A 15730-nucleotide genomic window follows, 5' to 3' on the forward strand; every position below is an offset into this window, starting at 1 on the left:
TGATGACCAAGCCATCGGGTCGATTTTGGATGACCCGAACCATGGCCCGGATCTAACCCAAAATAATGACCAAGTCTATTTTTAAGATTCTTATCCGACATTAAATCCAATAAAATCATACCAAAATATCTTCTAAAATGTTTGGGACCGAACCGGGTCCTCAGGCCGAGCGGGCCATGCACACCCATAGACTCTGCCCCAAGGCCCCAACTGGGCCATTGCTACCTCAGTCCACAGTGGACAGTGCCTCGCCCCTCATTGCCTCCCTCCCTCCCTCCGACCTCCGTTAGTCCGTTTCTCGCCGTCAGCTTCTGTCTCTCTCCGGCTGTCGCCGTCCCTCCTCACCGCTCACAGGCTCGCAGAGTCGTCATCTCTGGTTTCACGGCGTACCCCGAAGTGGCGTCTCACCAGATCAGAATCATATCAACGCCAAAGTCTTCCTCTCCCGTGGTTTTGCGATTCGGCGGCGGCGGCGGTCTTTACAGCGCTTGAGGCTCGCACCTTAGCTTCCTCTTATCCGCGACGATCTCCTTCATCTGTGGCTGAGTCGAATCGCCACCGGTCACGTCGTCCCTTGCCTGTTAATCGGAGTATTGTTAGACTGATTCTGGATTTCTATTGGTAATTCTACAATGTTTGTTTCTCTCTTTTGAAAATTTCTGACTTATTGAGCCATGGAATTGCTCTTGAAATTTCTATCGTGGAATTTCTGATTTCTACAGGATTTTAGATTCTGGAATTACACTTGATCTGTGATTTGATTTTGCTGAATACAAATGCTCATATGTGATTATTGCATCCGAAACTTGAGCTGCTCCTCTTTTATTTTATGGTTTTGATTTTCATTCTTTAATCCTCTTTAAGGTTGGAATTTGTTTTGTTAGTAGCCCCATTCTTGTGTTCCATTGTTGAATTTCAGTAATTGGTGGTGTATATTTGGTTTTGTGAGTAATTGAGAATATCATATGAAGATTACAGAAATTCAACCATCGCAACTTTGGGTGGGAACATAGTACCATTTTTTCTTCTGCACACCATGTGCTTTGAAAAGAATGATGAAAGCTATATATATGATGAAGGGCATCATAAAAATACATGCATCTCATGGTGGAACAAAAGATGCGGGAAAGAAAATGAAGGCATGCTGGCTTTTAGAGTAGGAAGTAGGATAGTAGGATAGGATCTTCATTACCAAAGTGACAATCGATGTGCTACATCTTTAAGTACTGTTGGAGTGTATACATTGAGTTTAAAATTTTAGTTCTTAAACTAAAGTGTTAGCTTTTCTACCAAAAGTGTTAATTTTTAAGTTAAAATTGTTAGTTTTGAGTTAATAAAGTTATTTTTGTTAAATTATTAGGATATTTTTGGAAAATTGTTTGATATTCTTGGCGTATCAGTGTCTACCAACACATTGAAATCTTCATTCCCAGACATATTTTTCAAGATTCCCAGGAAAATTAATCCATCTACCAAACTCAGTTTTAAATCTATTTGTGGAACAGGATTATTTTCTCGTAGCTTTTTTAGTTTAGCCTAGTGACTCTAGTTTCCTTCTAATACGTGGACTCTTGATTTAACAGATAAAATGTTGTCATGTATTGCAGATTTATTGCCCTGCCCTATTCGATGTCACATAGCCAAATCAATGGTTCCTACCTGTTACTAATGCAAATAAAGGAGTTTATTGTAGATTCCTAACTGTTTCTATGCAAATAGTCTTTGCGTAAAGGATTCTCCTATATATATTCTTGGTAACTCTGCTGACTTTCGTGCAGGGAGTTCAGAAGGATTATGTTTTGTATCTGCATGGTCCTCATATTGGGTTGAAATCTTGTGCAAGCACTCTTTTAAGAATACAAAATTCAGCACTTTTGGGTTTCTGCATTGATACAAAATTCAGTACTTTTGGGTTTCTCCATTAAGTTTCCCTCTTTCACTCTTATCTTCTGGCATGGGAAAACAGAAACTAAGCTCTAAAGGTGTTCAAAATTCTGGTTGCACAAAAGCAACTCTATGGTGGTTCTATCTTGTAGCTGCCTGCATAAAAGTTCTACTTTTCCCATCCTACCGCAGTACAGACTTTGAGGTGCACCGCAATTGGCTGGCTGTGACTCACTCTCTGCCTCTTTCCCAATGGTATTTTGATGAGACCAGTCCATGGACACTTGATTATCCACCGTTCTTTGCTCATTTCGAACACTTCCTATCCATGTTTGCCCACCTCATTGATCCCAAAATAGTGCACCTTCAGGAGGGCCTGAATTATAGCGCAAACACAGTTGTCTATTTCCAAAGAGGGACAGTAATACTTTCTGATCTGTGCCTTCTCTATGGGGTTTACAGACTTACTCGGAATCTGGATTCAAGAAAACAAAAGCTGATTTGGTTATCAGCTATTTGGTCTCCAATGCTTTTTATTGTGGACCATGTGCATTTCCAGTACAATGGATTTCTCATTGGGATTTTGTTGATTTCACTCTCATATTTGGAGGAAGGGAGGGATTTGTTAGGAGGGTTCTTTTTCGCTGTCCTCTTGTGCTTAAAACATTTATTTGCAGTGGCAGCACCTGTTTATTTTGTTTATTTGTTGAGGCACTACTGTCGGGGTGGAATAGGGAGAGGCTTCACTCGACTTTTGATTATGGGAGGTATGGTTGCAGCAGTGTTTGCAGCTGCATTTGGTCCATTTTTCCACCTTGGACAGGTATTATAATATGACTTTGACATTCTTAGTACATCTTTGCCAATCAGTTTGCTCCCTATGCTTTTGGTTTTCCTATTTTTCTGAAATCCTTTCAATTGACCAATTTGAATTTGGTTACTATTTTGTTAAAGTGTCACTTGATATTTTGTTGTTTTGTTGATTTTCTAAATTTTGGAATTTTAAATTGATGTTTGTAGTTTTCAACTTAAGTTATCCAGGAATAGTAAACAATTGGATGCTCCTACAGCCGTGAACATCATATAGGAAATCAAGTTCTTCTGTTTAGTATTTACTTCCTCATCTATTTTTAAGTTATTAATTTCTGTGTAAAAGTGAACATATTTTCATTTGACTCTTCGTATTATTGATTTTCTTATTGATTTTCAAATAATAAATTGCAGATACAAGTCATTCGACGATTGTTTCCATTTGGCAGGGGACTTTGCCATGCATATTGGGCCCCAAATTTTTGGGTGTTCTATATCATGTCTGACAAAGGGCTTGCTTTCATACTCAGAAGACTAGGGTTTAATGTCCAGACACCAACTGCTACGTTTACTGCTGGATTAGTGGGGGATTCCTCCCCTTTTTCTGTACTACCTCAGGTAATGTTTATGTTTTCTGAATAAATGTTTCTTATCATACTGAGAAAGTGCATTACTAGTGGATGCTCCCATTAACCTGATTGTGTGATTTGTAGAAGTAGGAGGGTTCTGTGATATCACTTCAACCTCAAAAGTCGCACACATGTGACCTAGCTACAGTTAGATACTTTTATTTGAAATTTATATACAATATTATGGATAATGTAGCTGACTGAATGAGTGAATCTTATTCTGTTTCCTAAGAAAATATAGGTATAGATCCGACATAGGATGTAATATTTGTGAAACATTATAACTGGGACTTATAATTAGGAAGCATCATATAGCAAGCTGAACATAACTCAAAATCCAGACCGATCCAACATAGGATGTTATATTTGTTAAACGTTATAAATGGGACTTGGGAAGAGATGCATAATATTGGCATTTTACATATTACACATCCAGTGCTAGCCATTGCAACTTCCAAGATGCTGTTGTCCAATTGGCATGAGCACATGGGGTTGATAACTTGTTTGAATCTCGGACTATGATATAATATAACAGCCATGTTTAGTCACGCCTATTTGCTTCTCAATTTCCAAAAATTTTTATCAAGGAAGCATTCATTTTTCTATTAACCAATCTGCAGGTCACCCCATTAGTGACCTTTATGATGGTTCTACTGGCCTTATCTCCGTGTCTTCTCAAAGCTTGGAAAGATCCAAAACCCCAGATGATTAGTAGATGGGTAGCCTATGCTTATACCTGTGGTTTTCTCTTCGGGTGGCATGTGCATGAGAAGGCATCATTACATTTTGTAATACCGCTTGCCATTGTAGCAGTACAAACCTTGGAAGATGCCAAACATTACTTTTTGCTGTCAATAGGTATCCTTTTGAAGTTTTAATGCTCCTTCATTTGTTTTCCAAAATAGAAAGAGTAAAAGACAAATAAGTCTCTGACCATTTTTCGCTAGGATGCATATAAGTTTCTAGCCAAAATTAATGACTCAGTAGTCTCTGACCATTGAAAATGCGAGACACATAGGTCCCTTCGTTAATAGACTTGTGTGTTTTCAATGGTCAAGGACCTCTAAGTAGTTAATTTTAGTTAGGGACATGGGTGTTCCCATGAAGAATTTCCTTTCTGCTATTTGGACCTTGTATCAGAAACTTTTTTGGATGCCAAACTTCTTTGGATTCACTTAAGTAACTTTGTGCGCGCAGTGTCTTGCTATTCACTATTTCCACTACTATTTGAGGCACAAGAGTATCCTATCAAAGTTCTTTTGCTGCTGCTTCACTCGATTTTGATGTGGTCTGGCTTCTCTGCGCAATTTCCTGATGGTGCTGAAACAGCAAGAGCACCAACTGGTCATCATACCGAGAAAAAGGTGGATCAACATAAGTCCAATGGTGGTTTTGTTATTGGCTGGATTGAGAGGATGTATTTGGTTGGTCTTGTAATTGTAGAGATATGGGGTCAATTTTTACACCCTTTGCTTCTGGGTGACAAGCTTGCTTTCGCTCCCCTTATGTTGATCTCTATATACTGTGCTTTGGGGATCATGTATTCTTGGATTTGGCAGTTAACATTCATAGTTAAATCTCCCTGAAATTTTGGACTGATTGGACTTTGAATCAATACAGCTTTACTTTTTATAGTAAATCGGATTACACGAGTGACGAGTCCATCCTTCAGAAATTTCAAGAATGTTATTTAAGTTGCGTCAGGTTCTACATTGAGTTTCATACTACCATTTTTTTTTTTTTTTTTTGGTCTCCTTTCTGAAATTATTTCAATCTGTTGCAAGAATCCATGTATGCAGGCGTTCTAATGATTACATTTGGAAGAGGCATTGTAATGTAGTCTTGCGTTAATTAAATTCAAAATAAAGACAACCTGGATAGGACCAAAATGTACTCCCGATTGTCTTTTTTATTGGATATGATTTTAGTTTTGGGCTGATTGCATAGCATATCTATTCAATATCAAAAAAGACGACAAAAATTGATTAAAGTCAATAAACCATTAGCATGAAAAAAAAGATCGAGTTGATTAATAGAATATTCATGTTTCAAGAAAATACAATGGCATATCTGAAGCACTTCTTATAAAATATTAAATTATGCTAAAATCTAAAAGAATTGTAATATTATATTTTAATTAATTAAGATACAAACTAAATATTCTTTTTCAATGACGAAGGAATCGAGCTCAGGATCAGAATTGAGAGAGAGATACGTGATTGAAGTTCAGAGAGAAAAGGTGAGCATATGAACTTCTCATTAGATGCAAAAAAATAGAATGAGTGAATCTAATTACTATAATGCACCTAGTTTCTGCTATTTATTATAGTTCTCACTAACAACTAATTAACTTAGCAATGCTAATTAACTATCTTACTAGATGTTGACCCAGCTCAGCCATAAGTAATATAACTAACTATTAGTTACAGCTTGCCAAGACAGAACATGCTAAAACAATAAAGCCAACTAATTAATCTCTCCATCAAATGATTTTTACAAACGTTTTTTATATATAATCTCTTGTGCCAAACAAATGTAGGAGTACCATACCTCACTACTAAAAGATATGTTCGGTGTTTGCTCTGATTTGATATAATAGTAAATTAATATATACCACTATAATTAAAAAAAAATGGACGAATAAGAAAGTGACATTTAAGTTATATTATCTGCATAAAACCATTCCTTTTTTTATTTAAAGTTGTAAATAAAGTGTTTTTTTTATTTGACTTAAAAAAAACATGTTTATATTTTTTTGTGGCTAAATAAAAAAAAAATAGAGACAAAACTAAATTAATTGGTTAGGTTTATATCTAAATCTATTAGATGTTAAAACTCACTCCATGGTTGACTCCAATTCGAATGAATGTTCGTGCCAGAAGCAGCTGCTTTAGCCATACAATTTGCTTCTCTGAATTAAAAGAATAGAGACTCTCCAATTCCAATTCATAACCTCCTGTATATGCTTTGCCAAATCTCATTCCGGAATATCCTTACCAAGTATTTTTTGGTTTACTAAGAAAAGAGCTTTTAAACAGTCTGTTTCACAAATAACTTCACGAAATTCACTATCCCAAGCAAGAAGTAAACCTCTCCAAATTGCATACAATTTAACAAAAAGAACACTGCACACTTTGACTTTTCCAGTACAACCTTTCAACCAACATCCATCAAAATTGGAATGATACAACCAAAACCAGCATAGCCAAAAGAAGCAAAACAACTAGCATCACAATTCAATTTAACAGAATAAAATGGAGGTGGAACCCAATGCAAACAAAGCGAAGGAGGAGACAAAGATTGATACATAGCAAAAATAGTGTGGAAGTCCCTTATTGAACTACGAATCAAACTCACCACTTTACTAGCACTCCAAGAGTCATCTATATTAAATAAGTCATGATTTCTGCTTCTCTAAATCCACCAGATGGTCGAAAAGAAAAGAAAAACATCTCCACTCCTTGCACCTCTGTAGAGCCAATCATGTAAATCTGAGTTATCTGAATACAGGCCTAAAAGGTTCTAGACCTTCTTGGCACTAGGGCACTTCCGAAGACAATGAAAAATGGATTCAGAACCATTCTGACACCGATGACAGGTGCTAGATAAAGTTAAGCCACGACCAAACGAAACTCTGTCGTAGGAATAGCATTATGAAGACTGAGCCAAATCAAGAACTTGTACTTCTTAGAAATATGCAGTCGCCATACCCACAATCAATTATCATGCTCATTCCAGTCAAACTTTCTTTTGACTAGCCAACTGTACTCACTTCTAGCTGAATAGAGTCTAGAAGATGCCACACCCCACGATCAACCCGAACTCTCTCCAGCATTCAAATCCGGATTATAAGCATTCAAACGCTGTTTGACATCTTCTGGAATGTTAGAGAAAACATCATAGAGATTCTATTGACCATCTTTCCAAACATCTTTAATAGTTAAATCAGAGTCAGATATATGTACAAAAGGGATATCTTTAGCAATTGGGCCTCAATACTCCAATTGTCAAACCAACAAGATTAATTAAGTGTATCCATAAGAGCACCAAAAACCTTTGAGATACTCTTCCAAACATAAAAATCGTTGCAAGGGACAGGGCCATCTAAAACTCCCTCATTCCTTAGATACTTTGCCCTCAATAGAGCAACCCAAGGCTTGTCCTGACAATGAAAAAGTTGCCAAACCAATTTACCAAGTAAAGATATATTAACACATGCAAGATCTCTAACACCCAAGCCACCAAATTTCTTTGAAGTGATCACGGTCCTCCAATTAACAAGAGCTAGAAAAATCTCTGCCATCAACTTGACCCTTCCAAAAGAACTATCTCATCATAGAAGACAATTTATCACAAACCCAATTTGAAAAAAAATATGTGATGACAACTTTTTTTCTATTTTTTTTAAACATAATTAAATAGAAAGGAACCACTCAAATAAAGATATTTAAAACGTCCTTTTTTAAGATATTTTTTAGTAATTAAAATTCAATATATATAACTGATTAAACCGTGTTATTTTTATCAAAATTATATCAGACAAATTAATTTGGCCAAAAAATCGATGAACTAAATCTTAAATCAGTCTAAATTAATATTTTTTTTATAAAAAATGACTATAATATCTTTATTATATAAAATGACAAAATACTCTTATTATATATATGTTAATTTTAAAAATCCTAAATCCTAATATTTCTCTTTTCTATGTACCGTCATGGGATTAAAATTTCAGATTTTCAATATAAATATATATATATATATATGAATATTTTAGTCATTTTTATAATAAGATATTATAATTATTTTTTATAAACAAAATATTAATTTAGATCAATTTAAAATTTAATTCATTAATTTTTTAGCTAAATTAATTTGTCCAATCTAATTATGATAGAAATAATACGATTTAATCGATTATATATATATAATTTTAATTAAAAATATTTTTAAAAAAATATTTTAAACATATTTATTTAAATGTCTAAAAATACAAAAACACCTGTGTCGGTGTCATAGTTATGACTTATGAGGGTTTGGATTAATCTCAAATATGAAACCTGTCTGCCACACGGCATAATCTAAGTGGATCCAAAATGCTCATGATTTGGTACGTAGACACATTAACAAGTAAACTCCTTTATTCTTATTTGAGGTACCTAGCTTCTATATCACGTCCAGTTGGCATCCACCACCTAATAATCTCTCATATTTATTTTCATAATAATCTCTTTCCCAATTCATATCATAGTATATACCAAAATGCGGTTGACCCATGCATATATCATCCTTGAGAGAGTTGAGTGACTACTCAAATATGTGACACCGAGGCCACAGATAATCATCTTAGGTGGATCCATAATTCACATCGGGAGTTTTTTTAGGGTGATAAAAATATATTTTGGAATTTAAAGGGTCAAGATAGATAACGGAATTAGTAATAATTTATATTTTTTTATAAAAATGAATTTTAAGCATATGAACTTATCTCAATTATTATTTATATTGGCCAATTAATAAATTTATATCGTTCAATCCTGTTAATAATAGCTGCCGAAGATTAAAAAAAGAATATAACAATAATCAAATATCACTACTAAATCCAATATTTTCATACCATAAATTAAAAATTTTTCAAAAGAAATTGTTTAAAAATAACATTAAGATTAATCATAAATTACAAAAACAAAATAGAAAAATAAAAATAAAAATTAAAGTGAATATCATGTTCATAAACAACAATGAAAGTAGAGAAGATTTTTTCGTCGACTTCTCTAAATTCCAACAAGCTAAGGAAAATGATAACACCTCAGGAAGTTCCTCAAAGGACCGTACAATAACAACTCCAATTCCTCCACAGCTGCTATAGACTCTGACTCCATTTTCATCGATGAATTGTCCGTCTCCTTATAAGTATCCGAGCAATAATTTTTTTTCTCTTGCTTTTTTTTATTTCATGTTATAATTAATTAATTAAATAATTCAACTGATTCATACTGGCATGTTTATAGGACGATGACTTTGTTTCAACGTTTTCACCAAGCACCCTTACTCTCGCGTATGGCGGCAACATGTTTACCAAACTCATTCGTCCTAATTACCTCCGTCAATTATAGTATCAAAGTTGAAGAACTGGTACTACGCATTTTCTACGCTAATATTATTTGCAATTGGCTCTGTTGTCATGTGGTTTACCAAAAATGATCAATGCTTTGCTTAATCCCTTTGTACGACATCAATCAGAGTCACTAGAATGGAATATTGTCATCTAATTCTTTAAGATCTTGCTACTATTTTCTCCACTATAAACAAAACCTTCACATCATATGCGTGATTTTGCATTAGATGTAAAAAAAAAAATCACCGTAAAAAGTCATCGGATATTGTCAAATTTATTGGTGGATTTAGGAAAAAATCTGATGATAATATATTTATCGTCAAACTTAACGGCATAATAAATTCAAAGATATAAATTTTGTCGGTAATTGTTTACTAGCGGATTTTTTCGTCCGTCGTTAATTACCGACAGATTTAGTAGCGGATATAAATTTTTATTTGGCAAAATTTTTGAACTTGTTACCGTTGGATTTATTTCTACTCGATAAATTCGACGATAAATTTAGATTTTAAATTTTTAAAAAAAAATAAATGGTAATATTTCTTTAAATGATAACATTTTTTTTTTGGCAATCTTAACACCTAAATAATATTATTAAATCACACTTGTATTCTAACATAAAAAAGAAAAGAAAGAACTTTTATTTTATTTCTCTCTAACCAAACAAAATTTTATTTCTCTCATTAGCTCACTCTCTATTAAATAATAGCATGAACTATATGTAAGAGGGTTAAAATAACGTATCATGAATATATATATATATATATATATATATATATATATATATATATATATATATATATATATATATATAATTCGTTCTTTATCCTATTTACTAATTTTGTGATATAATATTATTATTCATAGGCAATTGCTCTTCTGCGAATGAGTGAGTCACTAATCAAGTCGTATTTTAAAATTCAATGGTGACCACCTGCAAATATGGAACAAATTGATGCTTAATGTTAATCACTGTAGCAACAACAGTAACTTATATCAATTAAAAAACAAAAAGAAAGCAGCAAGCTCACATTTGTCGATTCATTCATTTTTTTTGGTCTAAAATAGGTGAATTTTTATTTCTTGAATTCTAAATTAAAGTAATCTGAACTTTTTTTTTAAACAGTATGAAAAAAAATAAATTATCAACAATTTATTTAACTCCATCAGTAAAATAATATCAATTTAATTTTTTTCACATAAATGACATAATTCAATAACAATAAAAAACCATTCATATATCTTTCTATATCCAAAACTTCAATTCTCAATTGAACTAAAAAAATCTAACATATTCAATATTATTATATATCATTTACCTAAACATATTATAACTCGTCAGTACCTTCATATTCAACATATGGTTCAATATTCAATTCAACAATACCTAGACGATATTTAGAAACAGGCCAAAAGAACTTAACAAAAAATTAAATTAAAATAATCTAATAAGCAAATAGTTAATAAAAGTGACAAAAAATTACTTTGTCTAAACAACTCAACAACATAATTAATATTAGGATGATGAGCTGCCTAAAAAATTACAACATAAACAGCTTACTTAGAATAATTTTATATCAATGAATAAGAACACTAAGATAAAATTTATTATGATAATAATAAAAAAATATAAACACGTATTAACAAAACAGAACCAACTGAAGAAAGTAAAAACGGGGTTGGGGTTAGGGTTCAAAAAGGGATTAGGATTTTTTTATTTCAAATGAAGTAAAAAGAGGATGAAATAGGGAGAGGGATGAGGGTAACCTACCTAGAGAATGGAGGAGAGACCCAGTTCTGGCAACAGAAGGTGCAGCAATGATAGCGGCACCAACAGCGATAGAGACAGAGGGAGAAGCTCCGTTTCAGGCAACGAAACAGGATTAAGGCAAGTCCACAACGTCTTTGGAGAAGAATGCAGGTGACCGGCGCTGACAAAGGATAATCGCAGGGACTGCCGGAGGTTGAGAGAGAAGAGAAAAAGGTTAGAGAGAGAGTGTGTGTTTCAAAAATAAGGGGAGAAGGTTCACATTTTGAATTTAGGGCAAGTCTGTCGTCGGATTTATCGGCAGATAAATCCGACGATAACACATTGCAGGTCACCAAAATGCAGTGTTCCACTAATTGAGTTTACCAGCAGAAAAATCCACAGGTAAATCTGACGCTAAATTTTGCGCCTATTTTTTTCGTTTTTTCTCCAATTATTACCGGCGAATTTACCGTCAAAAATAGAAATCCGCCAGTAATAATGATTTGACCTAACGAATTTGACACCTAAACTGCTGGTAAATCTGCCGGTAAAACCAACACTAAATCTAACAATAAATCCGACGATATTCAGCATTTTTTTTATAGTGATGAATCACTAAATCAATTATTTATATAAAATATATATTAAAACTAAATAAATAATATATTTTTATATATAATTAATAAAATATATATGACTTAAAAATATTAATGTACAAAATTATATACATTATTTATTTATAAAAATTTGTATCCTTCCACCAAACATATCACCGAAGAATCCTCCTCTTCTCTAAAAGCTAAAAGGTCTAGCTACATCTATCCATGCATACCATTCCTTAGACACAGCAATCATTATAGTATATTATTATATTACATGTACGTACAAAATTAGTTCATATAAATTAGTCATATGTATTTACATATAATTAAATATATATTATTTAATTTATTTTTAATATACATTATATATGAATAAATGATTTGGTAGTTGTTTTCTTTATAAAAAAAAAAAAACATGGTATGATTGTATATATCATATATATATACATGGCATTATATTCCATCATTTCCATGCGAAGCATAAACCCAAAACGAATAAAACCACAACCTACTCTATATATTTATAATTTGGAGCCAGTTCACGATGAGGCTATTGTAGCTCGTCTTTAGGTGTCCTATTCGAAATAGCGTCATTTAAAGAAAGAGGGTCGGCACGACGTAAAAAAAAAATGTGCAACACGAGGACTTTCCACGAAGTCTCCGTCCTAGTACTACTTTCGCTCAAGCACGCTTAACTGCGGAGTTCTGTAGATACAATAACCAACGTTCAAACAAAACGCTTCCAGCTTTCAAAGCAATATAAGCTGGCACCAGCCTTCCTATACTTTCCTTGACGCGTCTAATAATTATTCCAAAATTCTTATTATTCATTCATTTCCCAAATTACCCTCTATCTTTCTATCATGCACTTATATATATAACATGCACCTCTTCATTTCTAACACATCACATCATTATTATCACAAGAGCAAAAATTCACATACATTATTCCCTATTCTCTTCTTCCTGTTGCGTTCAAAATGGGTGGGTTTAACCTGCTAGTGGTTGGGGTTGTGGTGGTGGTTACCACCATGGTGGGTACGTGCAGCGCTAACTTCTACGACGATTTTGATCTAACATGGGGAGAAAACCGTGCAAAAATATTCAATGGAGGGCAGCTTCTGTCTCTTTCGCTGGATAAAGTGTCTGGCTCTGGCTTCCGATCCAAGAAAGAGTACATGTTTGGCAGAATTGACATGCAACTCAAACTTGTTTCTGGCAATTCCGCTGGCACTGTTACTGCTTATTATGTATGCTCTATCTGCTTAATTCATTACACTCCTGTTTTTTTTTTGTGAAAACTCAGGTGAAGTCGAATTCAACATGAAGTTGATATCTGAGAGTCGTTAGATGAAAATTTAGTCAAATCAGTAAAATTATCTGACGGCTCTCAAGTATCAACCTCATGTGAAGTCTATTGCACCTGAGTTTCCACATTTTTTTTTTCCTAAAATTAAGAGTGAGATTCGAACTCGCAATTTTTAGATAAATATAGAGAGATTATGTCATTTGAACTATAATTTTTTAAATTCAGTTAGTAAAATTAACCATAATATAAAATACATATTAAAAATAAATTAAACTACACTATAAGGACCAGCATAGTAATTAAATCCATAAATATAATTGCTGATTTTAGTTATTGATTTTACTATATAAACAATATTTTAGAACTAAATAAGTGTTTGTTTTAACTACAAATCTTCTTAAACGTAGGTGGTAATACTATAAATTCAATTAATAATTTTTTTAATTTAATATTAGTTATTTTTTTAATTATAATTTTTATTTTAAATTATAAATTTTAATGCATCTTTTCTGATTTGATACTTTTCTTGTCCACTTTAATTTGCTAATATTTTGTTTTCCAAAAGAATATTTTAACAGTGATTGTTCCTCGTGAAATACTAGCATGGATGCTTTCATACTCTTTTTAATTGAAATGGTTGTAAACTTTAGGCATCAATTTTGAAATTCAAATGCAAGTTCACGTTCACGGGAATTGTAGCACACCCACGTAAACAAGTTATACTACATAATTTTACTTTTTTAAAGCTATTCCTTTTTAGTTTCCACCTTAGCAGGTTATACATAAATAACTAATCTTTATTTTTACTTACACTCAATAATGTTATTTTCACACTAAAAAGGCCAGTCTTCATTAGATATAATAATTAATTATACTCGCACTACCATCACTTATTAACCTTTTTTTCTTAGAATTTTTAAAATTTAAAATATTTCGACGTCATCTCTGATTTTAATTTGCAAATAATAAGTTTTTTTAATTAAAATATTAAAGTGATTTTAAACATGTTTACATGTATAGTCAATAATCTCTTTTTAAATTTATTTGATTTTTGCATAATTTTTTTTTCTTTTGTCTCAGTTTTAATGAGGAAGAATTCAACTATATAATGAAGAAATATGAATAAATTATATATTATATCTCATCATGCTGAGTAATTAATGGCTTAATGCACATTTTTTATGATTAAAATGATCATTCTTAAATATTTAATTACTCGATAATACTATAAAAAAAAAACAGTCAGAACTTGTTTTATTTAGTATTTATTAATTGTCGTAATAATTAATGAAGGCTAAATAAGATAAATTATGACTGTTTATAACTGATTTTCTTTAATTATCAAATATTTTTGTAATTATTTATGTGAAGAATATTTGATGGTGCAGTTGTCGTCAGAAGGAGCAACACATGATGAAATAGATTTTGAGTTTCTAGGGAACGTGAGTGGTGAGCCATACATTCTCCATACGAATGTGTTCAGTCAAGGTAAGGGCAACAGAGAGCAACAGTTCTATCTTTGGTTTGATCCCACAACAAATTTCCACACTTATTCTATCATTTGGAAGCCCCACCACATCACGTAAGAACAACGTTACTCTCCTTTAATTTATTACAATTATTATTAATCTCTTCTGTTATTATTATGTTCCATTTTTTTTTCTAATTGTAGTGCATTAACTAATTTTGTGCAGATTCTTGGTTGATAACATCCCAATAAGAGTATTCAAGAATGCTGAATCAGTTGGTGTTCCATTCCCAAAGAACCAGCCAATGAGAATTTATTCGAGTCTGTGGAACGCAGATGATTGGGCCACAAGAGGAGGTTTGGTGAAAACCGATTGGTCCAAGGCACCCTTTACGGCCTATTACCGCAACTTCAAGGCCACCGCCTTCTCCGCTACTTCTGCCTTCTCCAATGTTGTAACATCAGAGATACAGGGTAGCGGAGAAGACAGCGTGCTCGATGCCTATGGCAGAAGAAGACTCAGATGGGTTCAGAAGTACTTCATGGTCTATAATTACTGCAACGATCCCAAACGCTTCCCGCAAGGCATTCCTGCTGAGTGTAGTCACGGAAGGTTTTGATCATAGAGATGGATTCGGTGTTCTTTAATTTGGCAACATATGTATTACTGTGTGCCTGTGTTATCATTCTTTTAGTTTATATTGTGTTAATAAGGATTTATTTATTTATTTTTTATTATTATTATCGAGTAGAGTACGAGTACGAGAGAATTTGCATTTCTTGTTGAAGTTGATCATCAGTACACGTAAATTTAGTTCACAACTTATATCTAATAATCAATAAAAGTTATTCTTTTAAAAAAGAATTAGTTTGTGGATAATAAGAAAATAATATAATTTAGGGTTAAGTTTGATTTTGGTCTCTAATGTAGGGGTCGAAAATTTGTTTCGTCCCCAACTTTTTTTTTGCTACAAAATAGTCCCCAAAATTTCAGTTTGTTTTAAAATTATCCTTTTTACCAATTTTATTTTTTTATTACCAAATTACCCCTCATTAAAAAAATTATAAAACAAAATAAATAAAAAAAGAAAGGGATACAGAAAGAATGGGAGAGAGAGAATGGGCGGGGGCGCGAGAAACGGGGAGGGGCGAGGGAAGGG

The 15730-nt window shown here is 32.8% G+C and overlaps 2 protein-coding genes across 4 annotated transcripts; both read left to right on the plus strand.

Moving 5' to 3' along the window:
* Positions 1-161: 161 nt before the first annotated feature.
* Positions 162-4962, plus strand: LOC107638251 (ALG6, ALG8 glycosyltransferase family). 3 transcript variants are annotated; one of them, XM_016341430.3, is made up of 6 exons: positions 217-621; positions 1608-1689; positions 1779-2707; positions 3109-3312; positions 3944-4181; positions 4521-4962. In XM_016341430.3, the coding sequence occupies exons 3-6, from the start codon at positions 1955-1957 to the stop codon at positions 4907-4909; spliced, it is 1584 nt and encodes a 527-aa protein (XP_016196916.1). In that variant the 5' UTR covers positions 217-621; positions 1608-1689; positions 1779-1954; the 3' UTR covers positions 4910-4962. The 3 variants fall into 3 exon arrangements, with proteins under 3 accessions (XP_016196919.1, XP_016196918.1, XP_016196916.1); XM_016341433.3 differs by lacking the exon at positions 1608-1689 and having other exon boundaries at positions 162-621; XM_016341432.3 differs by lacking the exon at positions 1608-1689 and having other exon boundaries at positions 213-621; positions 1788-2707.
* Positions 4963-12709: 7747 nt separating this feature from the next.
* Positions 12710-15340, plus strand: LOC107638250 (xyloglucan endotransglucosylase/hydrolase 2). The gene is made up of 3 exons (XM_016341429.2): positions 12710-13043; positions 14491-14684; positions 14797-15340. Exons 1-3 carry the CDS (start codon positions 12774-12776, stop codon positions 15188-15190), a joined length of 858 nt encoding a protein of 285 aa, XP_016196915.2. The 5' UTR covers positions 12710-12773; the 3' UTR covers positions 15191-15340.
* Positions 15341-15730: the final 390 nt, after the last annotated feature.

The sequence above is a fragment of the Arachis ipaensis genome, chromosome B4, assembly GCF_059453495.1.
Source record: "Arachis ipaensis isolate K30076 ecotype BB chromosome B4, ASM5945349v1, whole genome shotgun sequence".
Lineage (NCBI taxonomy): Eukaryota > Viridiplantae > Streptophyta > Magnoliopsida > Fabales > Fabaceae > Arachis > Arachis ipaensis.